This window comes from Protopterus annectens, chromosome 12.part0 (genome assembly GCF_019279795.1).
Source record: "Protopterus annectens isolate FY-2018-M chromosome 12.part0, PAN1.0, whole genome shotgun sequence".
NCBI classification, from domain to species: domain Eukaryota; kingdom Metazoa; phylum Chordata; order Ceratodontiformes; family Protopteridae; genus Protopterus; species Protopterus annectens.
Window position 1 is genome coordinate 1092113089 of NC_056746.1, and position 13430 is coordinate 1092126518.

General features: G+C 43.5%; 1 protein-coding gene across 1 annotated transcript in view; it reads right to left on the reverse strand.

Moving 5' to 3' along the window:
* L3MBTL1 (L3MBTL histone methyl-lysine binding protein 1) overlaps nucleotides 1–13430 on the reverse strand; it is a 2277156-nt gene that overhangs the window by 143914 nt on the left and 2119812 nt on the right. The window contains exon 18 of the mRNA XM_044090108.1: nucleotides 11028–11222. Coding sequence (XP_043946043.1) covers nucleotides 11028–11222 — 195 coding nt within the window. The remainder of the gene's footprint in view (nucleotides 1–11027; nucleotides 11223–13430) is intronic.

Here is a 13430-nt window from a genome sequence, read left to right on the forward strand (position 1 = left end):
CAGGGCCTTGAACTGATAATGACTGGCTCCCAGCCAGAAGAGTAGGACTCTCCTGGATTGCCTGTCCATTTTTATATGGTAGTACGTGTCCTGGAGATCTGTGGAGCACATCCAATTGTCCTAACCCAAGAAGGGAAGAATGGACTACAGTGTCACCATCTGGAACTTGTCTTTTTTACCAACTGGTTTAGCTTGCTGAGATCCAAGACTGGTCTCCAGTCCCCTGTCTTGTTTGGAACTTAAAAGAACCTTGAGTAAGTTCTGGATCTGATTTGGTCTATGGGGGCTTCCTGGATGGCTCTTTTTTCTAGCAATCTTTGAACCTCTAGGATTGCATGATCCCGAAGACTGGGTGGAACATCTGGGATAGAATGTTTGTCTTTTGAGGGGGACTCAGAAAAGGGAATTTTGTAACCCCTAGATATTATCGACAGTACCCGTGTTTCCATTGTGATAGATTGCCAGGCTGCTGGGTACAGTGACAGTCTGCCCCAGACTTCCTCCAGAGGTGGATAGCTGGGCCTCCCTTCAGGAGTGCTGGAAGGGCCTAGCAGAGAAAGTATCTCTGTCGCCCTGCTGTTGTGGACCCCCTCTGCCGCGAGGGTGGTGTCTTCCATTATTGTTTCCCCTCTGCCCCTGGGGGAAAAATCATCATGTGTGTCAGGCGAAGATGCCTGGGATTTTCAGAACCACATTTTCCCACTCTTCTAACCCTTGGGATAGGGTCTAGATGGAGTAGAAAAACGGACTCCTATGGCAGAGAGAGTCTTGCCATCCTGTTCACACCTGGTGAGAGTCTTTTACCTGAGGCCCAAACAAGGATGAGCCATCAAAGGGAGTGTTGGTAAATGAAGACTTAAAGGGTTTTGCAAATTGACAAAGGTGTATCCAGGAGTGTCTGCATAAGGCTACTCTGGTACCTGCTGCCCCACTCACTCCATCTGCAGCATAAGAAATGAGCCTCATAGAGGAGTTTACCATGGAGGTCAAGGTCGCAAGCTGGGAAGCTGCCCTGTTTGCAACTCCCTCAGCTGTAGGATCTTGCAAGCTATCTCCTAACTCCTTCAGGAGATCCCTCTGAAGTCGTGTGAAATGTGACAAGTAATTCAGCAATCTGAGAGTAAATGTCGCTGAAGAAAAACATGCTTCCCATACCTGTCCATTGTACGAGACTCTCTGGCAGATGGACAGATGAAGAAGTTTCTGCAAGTTCCTTCTTGGTGGCTGCCACCACCATGGACTCCCTTTGAAAGGAAAGACTTATCTTCAGGAGCTGTAATAAATTTGTTAGGTCTCCTCAGAACAGGTTCCATGGTCTCTGGAGCACTCCACGCCTTTCGACTCACTTCTGACAAAAAGTGGGTTGAAAGGTGGAGACACCCAAGAGGTGCAGGGTTAGGAACCAAATGCGTCTAGGTTTATGGACTCATCCTCAGAAGGGGCTAGGGACTTTCAGCCACCCCTCTGTCTGAGGATTGCCAAGATGTCTGAAAAAGAGACATCCTCAGAGGGGGACCGTGGGGACCCTTCCGACTCATCCAAGTCCGTATCTGAAGTGATAGACTCACGGGAGTCTAGATGCTTTCTCTTGCATTTCTTCTTCTGAGGGACCTCCTCAGAATGTTTGGGCGAGGTTTCAGAAGAAGTGGGGTCACCCAGTGGGGAGTCCTGGGGCATAGGTTCCCTAATCTTGGCAGCAGGAGGACAAAGGCTGGCACAGGCACCAAGGGAGAAGGAGCCAATGGAGCCAAGGGTGGAACAGTCTCAGAAGACAGCACGCTCCTCTTCACCTCGAAAGCGCCATGGTCCTAAGTCAAAGGAGCCTCCGGCTCCAAAGAGCCTGGAGATCTTCCTCAAACCAGGAGAGAAGGCTCCGAGGCCGATGTGGGAACCGAGCTCACCTGCGCCGAAGCTCCAAGAGGCAGAGCAGGGTTGGACAAGGGTCCAATGCCACTTCCCCCTCAGAGTCGGTGACAGAGCTTCGGAGCTCAGACCCCTCAACGGACTGAGACATCGAAGAGATCGGAGCGGTAGTCAGAACCAGTAAGGGAGAAGAAATCGGAGCCGACGGTACCACCACAACTTCCATGCACTCTGGCTCTGAGCTCAAGAGAATCGGAGGAGGAATTGATGGAGAAGCTGTGAGGACCAAAGGAGCTAAATCCTTATGGGCTGGATTTGAGAGTAATTTAGCAAGTGCCCATGACTTGAGAAGCCTGTTGACCACTCTCTCCATGTTATGATCTGAAAATCTGGAGGACCGAGAGGAGTGTTAACAGGACCGGTGACTGCCTGCTTTAGGTTGCAGTAGCGGAGATTGTGAAGTGGGGCGTACCAGCTCCAAAGAGGGAGACGTTGATATCCTATGGATCCGGACCGGCTCTGAGGACACAGATGGAGCCACCGGAGACTTAGCTTTGTCAGAGCCAATGCTGGGCACTGACAAAGCCGAAGGCTTCTTAGTAAGTTCTGAATGTTCCGAGCTCGGAACTGATGGCTTGGAGTGTTTCTCGAACACTTTGGCTGGTTGAGGACCCTGAGACTAGGCATCTTGAGAGTTCTTCAGGAGGCCACATAAGATAAGCTTATTTTTTCTTTCCTGCAGGACTCTGGAACTGAAAGTATGACAGATGGAGCAAGAGTCCTGCAGATGAACAGCCCCTAAACAATAAACGCAACTTGTGTGCCCGTCCATAAGGGACATTTTCTGGCAATACGAGTTGCATTTTTTAAACCCAGAGGGTTTAGACATAACTGGCAGTAGTCAGGGAAAAAGGTTTCCACAGAGAAAAAACTATCACTCACAGCCTACAACAAGCAGAGGTAAACAGGCTGATAACCACAAAGGAAAAAACATTTACAACTTTTTTTTTTTTTAAAGAAAGAAGGAAGGAAGGAAAGGGGGAGAGCCTCTAACTTAAACGGCAACTCCTCCAATGGGAGAGCCTCTAACTAAAATGGCAATCCCAGAGTAAGGGTGAAGAAAGGGAAGAACCCTCTAACTTAAACGGGCTGTAAGGGGAAAGCAGGCCTGAAAGAGAAAATGACGTCCAAAAATACCATAAAGAGCAGAGAAAGGGGTCGTTATAATAATGAAGAAAAATACATGCTCTAACAAGTCAATATAACCAGTCAATTGCCAAAAAAGTTGCAAATAACTATAAAACACAAAGTACTTAGCCTGAGCCAGTAGGGAGCAATCTCGACGCTGCAAGCGGCAAACGAGATCTGGGTACCTTCCGCTAGGCCTGTTGGGATAAGGGGTAGCCTCGAGCCAGTAAAAGCTCTCAAGCTTCAGTAAATTGGCTGAGTTGGAGCCAGGGATCAGCTCTGAACCCAACCAGCAAGAAAGAAGGTGAGATGGGACAACATAACATCAACGGCTTCCCGAATGCCAACAAGCCAAAAGAATGAAAAAAATGCCCAAAATACAGAAGGGTGATTTTTTTTTATTTTGCAGAGGGAGCGAAGCCTCAAGCTATCTTATACTTATAGGGCTTCAGCACATCAAAGCAAAAATATAGAAATGACAGAATCAGTTCACTACAGCAACATAAATTTTGGAGGGATTCTTAAGTCAACGAAGATCTACCATGAGGTCCCTGTCATTTCCTTTCATGACTTTCTCCATAAGTCTTCCTGCAAATGCAGCCTTTCAGTCATCTATCGTAAGCCTGAGCAAGCTTTCATAATAACATATGCAGGGTAAGTTCAGGAACAGTTTCAGCCTCTCACAGATGCCTGGAATTGTATACAACCTGTACTAATGGCAGTTTAGAGATACTCAAGAAACTGCTCTGTTGGACACCACAAATTAAGCAATTGGGGAGGTTAAAACAGATGGCAGTTATGCAGTAGTGTGTCATGTTCTCCCCGTATTTTCTTCAGGTGCCAGTGCTTTAACTATAAAAAGAAGTTATGTACTCACCATAATCCCATATGTGTTGTCTATTTTCATTCAGTCTCAATGAATGGGTCTCGGATCCAATGTCGGTTCTGAGTTGGCTGTTACTACAGCTCGTGGAAACCTTCAAGCTCTTGAGCTCTCCCCTATCCTCAATGCATTGCTGACCTGTTGCTTCACAATATATCTATAGGTTTAGAGAGACTAGTAGACTATGAAGAAGATACATTTCACACACACGTCTCTCTTTCTCTGTACACACACACACACACACACACACACATATATATATATATATATATATATATATAAACGAAAAGCCACCAGCCAGATGAATAAATCCAATTTAATAACAAAACAAAACTTATACAGCCAAATAACGAACTTTAAAAACACCAAAAAACACCGCCAAAAACAAATATATCAGGTCTGAGGAAGTTTAAAACTTTTAAACGAAAGCGCTTACATATATTTGTTTTTGGCTGTGTTTTTTGGTGTTTTTAAAGTTCGTTATTTGGCTGTATAAGTTTCGTTTTGTTATTAAATTGGATTTATTCATCTGGCTGGTGGCTTTCCGTTCATATTTGTTCATCAGTTCATCAGTTTGGTTGTTCTTTATCATGTCTACACACACACACACACACACACACACACACACATATATATATATATATATATATATATATATATATATATAAATTCACACAAGAAAGATTTGAGTTATCAAATAGATAGGAAAAGGTGTTAGCTAATATATGCATTACACAGATCAGTCTTCAGTTTCAAGATATATACAGTGTGTTCTCACATATGCCCTGTTGAAGGAGGGCATCAATGAAATCAAAGGCTGGGAGCTGGAGGGAGAGGAGTTGAGGCTGAATGAAAACAAACAACACAGATGGAACGTTATGGTGAGTACATAACTTCTTTATCTGATATTGTCAATTTTCATTCATCCCCAATGAATGGAAGAGAGTCCCCAGCTGCCTGAAGCCTGGGTGGACCCTAAGGAAGGATATGCCGGAGAACACTTGAGCCAAATGTTGACCTGCTCTTTGAGACCATATCCAGTTTGTAATGATTTATACAGGATCTGCAGATTTGATCTTGTAGAAGCTGCACAGATGTCGCCCATAGAAGCCCTGAACTAGAAAACAATGGATGTCGCAACAGACCTAGTAGAATGGGCCTTGACTGTTATTTGTAGAGGAACATTCAATTCTGAATAAGCCAAAGTAATGCACTCAGTTATCCATTTGGCTACTGTTACATTTTTGACAGGCTGAACCAATTTATGGTGTGCAAAAAGAGATAAAAAGCTAGTCTGACTTCTAAAAGTTTCAGTCCGATGTAAATAGAAGTATAATTATCTATGCACATCCAATGAATGGAGTAGGAATTCTCCTGTGTTACTGTAGTTTGGAAATAATACTGGTAGTCTGATGGCCTGATTAATATTGGATTCTGACACTATCTTTGGTAGAAAGGAAGCACTGGTACATAAAAAACTGTCCCTATGAAAGATAAGGTAAGGGAGTTTTGAGGACAACGCTTGAATTTCTGAAACTCTTCCGGCTGAGGTTATGGCTACTAGAAAGGCAGTCTTCCAAGAAAGGAATTTTAAGTCACACTTGGCTGCTGGTTCATAAGGGGGTTGAGTTAGGGCCTGGAGGACTAAGGTTAAGTCCCAAGGGGAAACTGTATCTTTCAAGGGGGGTCTCAGTAGTAGTGTACCTTTTAGAAAAAACTTACAAATTTCTGCTGAGGCTAAGGGAGAATCCTGAAGTCCTATGTGGAAATCTGAAATTGCTGCCAATTGTGCCTTAATGGTAGATACACTTACCCCTTTATTAAATCACTCTGCTCAGAATTGCAGGACTGCATAAGTAGGGGCTGTAAAGGGTTCTATATCATTTTGCTCAGCCCAAATAACAAACCTCTTCTACTTACTTTTTTACAACTTCCTGGTAGATGGTTTATGAGATGATATGAGAATGGAATGGACTGGGGAGGATAGTGTAGATTGCCTGGCTATGACTGGAATTGGAGAAACCATGCGGTTAGTTTGAGACTTATCAAATCTAGATGGGTCAACCCTATTGGATGAGACAGAAGTTCTGGAGTTGGACCCAGAATCCATTGGGGTGATATGAGGTGAGGCCAAAGGAAAGGGAACCAAACTTGTTGAGGCCAGTAAGGGTGCAATGAGGAATCCTCTGGTCTTCAATCTGGACCCTTAAATTAAAAACTTGGGAATAGGCGTATAATAGACCGGGTTGCCAATCGTGGAGAAAAGAATCCATCAGTGACTCCCCTGCCGGGAAAATTACGGCAAAGAAGCTGCTGCATTTATTGTTCAAGGGGATGCAAATAGGTCACAGCAGGGCTGACCCCACCAACGAAAGATCATCTCTGCCACTCAGTGGCTGAGGGACCACTCATGAGGTAACAGAACGGACCTGCTGACTTTGTCTTCTATCATGTTGGACTTCCCAGGAATGTGCATTGCTAACAGAAAACAAATGGAGGCTATCACCCACTGCCATAGTCTGAGGGCTTCTCGACATAGGGAATAAGACTTGGTTCCTCCTTCTTTGTTGATATACCAAACTACTGACATGTTGTCCATTTGAACTGCAGTCGTTCCTAGAGGAAAGAAGCCTTGAGATGCTTGCAATGCTAATAGCACTGTTTTCATCTCTAGAACATTTATGTGCAAGTTGGCCTCCTCGGGGGACCAAGTGCCTTGAACTGTCTTTCCCACATAATGCCCCCTATCCTATCTGGGAAGCATCCATGGTCACTACGACCTTGGGTTGGAGCGGAGAGAATGGGCGGCCTTGCTGAGGGAGATCTGATTGAATCCACCATGCAAGATAGTCCTTGCAAGTTTGTGTTATCCTTATCCTTGAAGACATCGGATCCTGCATGAGTAAGGTAGGACCATTGGGTTAACAACATCTACTGCAGAGCTCCCACATCATACTTCTCAAGAAGTACTAGAGTAACAGCCACCACCTTTGAACCCAGAGCTTGTAGCACTTTTTTGACAGATATCTTTGAATTGCAAATGATCTTTTTGGTTTGGTTTCTGATGTTGTGAAGTCGAGGTAAGGGAATGGATGCAATCATGGATGACTTGTCGAAGACTGCCCAATGAATTCTAGCCTTTGGGTAGGTTGTAGTTTTGACATTTCATGATTTATAGTGATTCCCAGGGTCGAACAAGTCTATTACACTTGATGTATTGTTTATACCAGTTGATGCTTGGTTGGGGCAGTGATGAGCCAGTCATCCAGATAAGGGAACACCAGGATTCCTTGCAGTCTCAGGTGAGCTGCCACCACTGTCATGCATTTGGTACACACCGTGGGGTCTGTGGTGAGACCAAAGGGCAGTGCTCTGAACTGGAAGTGACTGGCTCCCACTTGGAAGCAAAGGTACCTCCTGGATCATCTGTTCATCTTTATGGGATCATACATGTCCTGGAGGTCCATCAACACATCGGGTCTATATCACATTGACGCAATGTTAAAATATTGAACGGCTACAATGTCGAAAATGCCGTTCAGCTAAATATTTTTTGTGAGATCGCAGTACAGTGAGGATCAGAAGATTTGCCCTTTACTCACTGTAGTGCGATCTCGGAGTTGGTATATATAATTAGCGGGGGGGGGTGGTCACAGCCCCCCACAATAACAGTTTCGCTAAATTGCATTTTCGATATTGTAGCCATTCGACATTATGACAATGTGATAATGTGATACAGACGCGACACATCCTATCAACCTTGCCCGGAAAGGGCACAATGGACTGTACCGTGACCATCCAGAACTTGGTATGCATGATTGTCGTGTTTAGCATGCTGAGATCCAATATCGGTCTCCAGTCCCTTGATTTTTTTTGGAATTAAAAAGAATCTTGAGTAAGCACCAGATCCTATTTGGTCTGGTGAAATTTCTTGGATGACTCTTTTTTTAGCAATTGTTGCATTTGTAAAGTTGCTTCCTCCTGCTGACTGGGTGGAACATTCGGGATCTTTTCTGATGATGGTGGTGGAAGGCAGAAGGGTATAAAATAACCTCTGGTAATATCTTCTGCACACAGATATCGCTCATTAAATTTAGCCAGGCTGTATGGTAGGATAAAAACGTCCCCCAACTGCCTCCAGAGGATGGCAATTGGGCCTCCCTTCAGAAGCACTGATAGGCTCTATCAAAGAAAGTATCTCTGGATCCAGTATTTTGCAGACCTCCTCTGCCTCACGGGCATCTCCTATTATTACCGTTTTCCCCTGAGCCTGTGGGAGAGCCGGCATCACATGTGTCAGGGAAGGGACCATGAGATTTCCTAGAACACATCTTATGACTCCCTCACCGATTCCTCAGAAAGGTGCGCTGGGGATCAAAAAATGTATTCCAACTGCAAACAGAGTCTTCCCATCCTTTTCACACCTGGAAAGTGTCTCTAACTGTTGGGCCAAAAAGCAAAAATCCATCAAATGCAGCATTGATGAATGAAGACTTAAAAGGCTCTGCAAAGTTGCAAGGGTGCATCCAGGCTTGTCTCCTCATGGCTAAGCCTGAACCTGCTGCCTGTGCGGCACTCTCTGGTGCATTGGATAAAAGCTACATGGATGAATTTACCACAGATTGTAAGGTAGTCAACTGAGGGGTCACTGAAGTCTGAGCCTCTTCAGTACTGATCCTTGACAACATGCTAGAAAGTTCCTTGAGTAAGTCCCTTTGCAGCCTCGTAAAATGGGCCAGACAGTTCAGCGAACAGATAGCAAATGTCGCTGAAGTGTAGACTCGCTTCCCAAATCTGTCCATTGGCCTGGACCCTCTTTTGGGAGGATGGACAGTTGAACTCTCCTCAGCAAGTTCCTTCTTAGTGACCGCCGCCACCACCACAGCATCAACTGGTACTCCTTTGCCTCAATGCTGCCTTTCTACCAGGAGTGCCATAATTTTGACAGATCTTTTTGGAATAGGCTCGACCACATCCAGCTCCTTCCATGCCTTCTGACAAATCAAATCTACTAATTCGTTGGAAGGTGGAGTCACCCAGGGGGAAGATGGGCCAGCACCAAAGGCTTCCAGATATATCGACTCCTCAGAATAAGGGCTGTGGGCAGACCAACCACCCCTTTATTTCAGGAGCTCAAGGATGTCTCCAAAGGAGACACTTTGCCTTCAATGAAATTGGTATCTGTGCTAAGACACTCTTCAGGTGAGTTCAGGTGTTTCCTCTTACATGGTCTCTTCCAAGGAACTTCTTTGCTGGGATGGACCGGAGAAGTATCCGAACAGCTAGGGAGCCCCGAGTGGGTTGACTGGAATCCCCAGACTGGCTGTCTGTGTGGTGTCAAGTGGTGAGAATCACATGGCAGACTCAGCTGGGTGAACAGGGGTGGATCCGAGGGGGGAGGACCAGTCTGACCTGAAGATTCAGTGAAGACCCTCTTTACCTCCTCAAAAGCAGTCCACCCTGGGAGGAGGAAAGCAATGGAGCAGAGGACAAGGGCATCTGGTCCTCTGGTTTTCCACCTCCCACAAGCCGGCTGCGCGAGAAGGAAACTGGAACCAAACTGTCCAGCTGAAGCTCAGTGAGGGAGGGAAGGCTCTGAAAACACTGGAGTCAATCCAACCCTCCCGGATCCGACATGGAAGTTTTGGGTCCGGGAGCCGTCGGGATCCAAAAATGTCAGAGGTCATTGTCAGATCTAAGGAGACCAACCTCCTTGGATCTGACCAAGATGGGTCTGGAAAGCTCAGATCCAATAACTCAGAAACCAAAGGATCAGTCAGAGGATGAGTGGAAACTAGGCAAAGTCCTGAATCTGGGGTAGGGACTAAGAATGCATCCTTCTGAATTGGCTCTGTGACCAGCTCTTTCACCATCCTGACCAAGTCCACTTCTGTAAGGCTTCAGGAGGACTGCAAAGACATGATAGATGCAGGTCTAGAATGTCTCTCCAGGAAAGGGGAAGGTAGTCAAGATGGAGCAGGGTGGAAGGATGGAGAGTAGGATGTCCGCGGCAGGCATATCAGATCCAAAGATTTCAAATCTGATGAAGATTTTTTCTTCGGCTCCGTAATAAGAATTTTATTTGCATCCAAGACCTTCAAGTTGGCAGGAGAGGATGGATCCAATCTAGGGACCTTCTTTTTCAGATCAGAGGAAGATAGCACCTTGGCCAATCTGGGCCTCTTGGAATGATCTCCTTTACTTCGAGGTAGAAGACTGATCCCTGGATAACACCTGTGAGAAAGAAGATGGTAACAGGCCTTTCAAAATCAGCTTCTTTTTTCTTTCTATGAGGGTTTAGAAGCCCACAAATTATACATTCTTCATTCAAATGATCAGGACCCAAGCAATAGTGGCACAGAGGGTTACCATCCAAAGAGGCCATTTTGTGCCTGCACTTGGTACACTTCTTAAACCCATTCTCTGACATTATCTCTAAAGAAAATGTGAGATAGAGAGACAGAGAGAGAGAAAACGGGACAAAGACACACACTGATAGAAGAAAAGGGGCTTTACAGTAGAATGAAGGACATGAGAGAAGTTTAGGATTTATTTACTTATTTAGTCATTTATTTTGATATATAGGAAAAAAACAGAGAATCATGATGTAGAAGCAAAAACTAAGAAGAAATAGTGATATATAAAGAGCAAGAAAGAAGAAAATTCCACTTATCTGAAGAAAGAATTAAAACTCGAGCTCTGCAGTAACCATGCTTGAATGAGAAAAAGGCAAACAAGATCTGGGGTGACAGGTCAGCAATGCATTGTGGGCAGGGGAGAGCTTGAGAGCCAGAAGGTTTCCATGAGCCGGAGTAACGGCCGAGTTGGATCTGACATCAGCTCCAAGACCCATTTGTTGAGGCTGAATGAAAATCAGATCTTCAATTTTACCCTACTGGTAGAACTCAGAACAATCTAGTCAATGGGTAAATGTGATAGCACCTCTGACACAATGATAATGAAAAACTACAAATTAACATACTATCTCATATACACTGTATGTATTATTTCATGACATCACTCAATGTGTCTAAGAAAACACAAATCTGTCAGGAAAAAAAAAAATCAAATACCTGAAGAACCAGAGTTTTACCTTCCATGGTGCCTAGATTTCCTCTTTCGAGTAAATCCAATGAGTCCCCTTCTCCTAGCTGAGCCTTCATTATCAGAAAGATCCTTCTGTCTCCCCTGGTTTCTTTCAGCCAAGGGGCATCCTGAAAGGCAGTGGTGTGCTGTAAACCGCCCTGTAATATGTCCAGAACCATCACATCCTGGAGTTGGGCATTTCCTTTAAAGCAAACACAAAAAAGGGATACACATTAAGCAAAAAAGGGTCTGTGTGAAGTGTACTCAGTGACTTGAACAATGCTATTCTAAAAGCCAAGAAGCAACAGGGACAGGCAGAAAAAAATGAAAGCAAAAAAAAAAAAACTGTTGAGCATCGGACATTATAAAACATATTCAAAACTTTCTTCAGCCCTAAATGGTCCCTGAGCACTCATGACTTAAGAAAATCTGGTTTTAAACTGTTGACATTGTGACCAACATTAGAGAACTGGAAAATATTTATATGTGGTAAGCAATGTTATTATCATACTAGAACACAATGTTCCAGGAGCTGACATTTTATGATAACTGCAAATATTGAGCAAAATTTGTAATAATTGCTATTACTATTTTATGAGTTCCATTAATTAAAATAATGCTGAATGCTGATAACTGTCTACTGTTGTTGCTGAAATTGTCAATGATTGTGCATTTACCTTTATGACTGTGAACTTATCCCTTTGAGTAAGTCTACTGTTAATGTAATCAATGACTATGTTTTCTGTCAATGGAGACTATAATAATGCTGTAAGGCCACTTATTACTGCCTGTAATACTAATTATCAGTGAATGCTGTACTTGCCTCTGTGGCTCAAGTCATGGCTGAAAAGGATCAGTTTACTTACCCGGTAACAAAAGAAAAATGAAATAAATAAAATGGTACCAATTTTAATGACAAGACTTTTTTCATACTGCTACAGACTACATTAGGAATCATATTTTGAAGGATGCTTTAGTTTATGCATTAGCGCTGTTTTATTCTCATTTAATGCATTGTTCTTTTACTTAAAGATTTAGAAACACTTTTTTTTAAACAAGAAACGTCTTTATTAAATTATCACTTATAACATAAGCAACCATACATTTATATAAATGAAAACAAACCATAATGACATAATCTTAGTTTCAAGCATTATAAATCACAAACCATATTGACAAAATTGTAGTTGCAAACATCATACATCACTTATAATCTACCCAATCATTGTCAGTCAGACAATACATAGCTCATTCAAATCCTGCCTTCTTTTAAACCTCATTCCTTCCCTGTTTAGAAATACTTTCTTTGAAATGTAAGAAATTCCCTGTTAGGGAAGAACAGAAAAATTGTAATCTGATGTCAATTTTAATTTATTCCTCAACTAATGGAATTGGAGCGAATACTCAGATCTGATTCAGCTGTTTACTAGCTCTTGGCCACCAACAAACTCTCAAGCTCCTTCCCTACCCATAATACATCACCCCTAACATCCCTCAGATCTCATTTGTCACTTCAGCATTTAGATGTGGTCACTTTCAGCTCTCAAGTTTTCAGTGAGTGATGTTATTTTTTCATACTTTTTTTCTATAAAACTTCTACAAACATCTTTCTAAAAACTTCTACAAACAACTATTTCTTTAATATTTTATCTTCGTTTTTTGTCTTAAACTTCCAGTCTACCCAGTAGGGTATTTTGATCTCTTCTGATACTTCTCCGGACCGCCCCACAGAGGAAGTCCCTAGGAAGAGAAAGTCCAAAAGGAGGCACTTGGAGTATCCTCAGGAATCAGTCACTGAGGATATTGATGTCAATGAAGAGAAGGGGCCCCCAAAATCACCACCCGATTATGTCTCATTTGGAGACAGTCTTGAGATCCTAAAGCAAAAGGGTGATTGGTCTTCCCAAGGCCCTTCTCCTGAGGAATCAGTATTTCTGGAAGCAATTGGTACTAGCCTGTCTACATTCTGGGTTACTCCACCAGCCAATGAAGTCATTGATTTAATCTTCAAGTAGCATGGAAGGAACCTGATATGACTGAGCCAATCCCTAACAGACCACACAGGATTCTGGCTCTACCAGTAGGCCAGGAATATTGAAGCAAGGGGGTGCCAGTAGATGCCATGGTTGTGGTGGTGGCTACAAAAAAGGAACTCACTGAACAGAGTTTCACTGTCCATCCTTCTAAGAGAGAGTCAAGGGTGACAGACAGATTTGGGAAGCGTGTTCATGCTTCAGCGATGTTTGCACTTAGATCGCTGAACTATTTAGCACATTTTATTAACCTACAAAGAGATCTGATTAAAGAGTTATCCAAACCTCTTTCTGGAACGGGAACTGGTGAGGCTCAATCTTCTGTAGTTTCTCAGTTGGCTACCCTACATACTATATCCAATTCATCCATAAGGCTT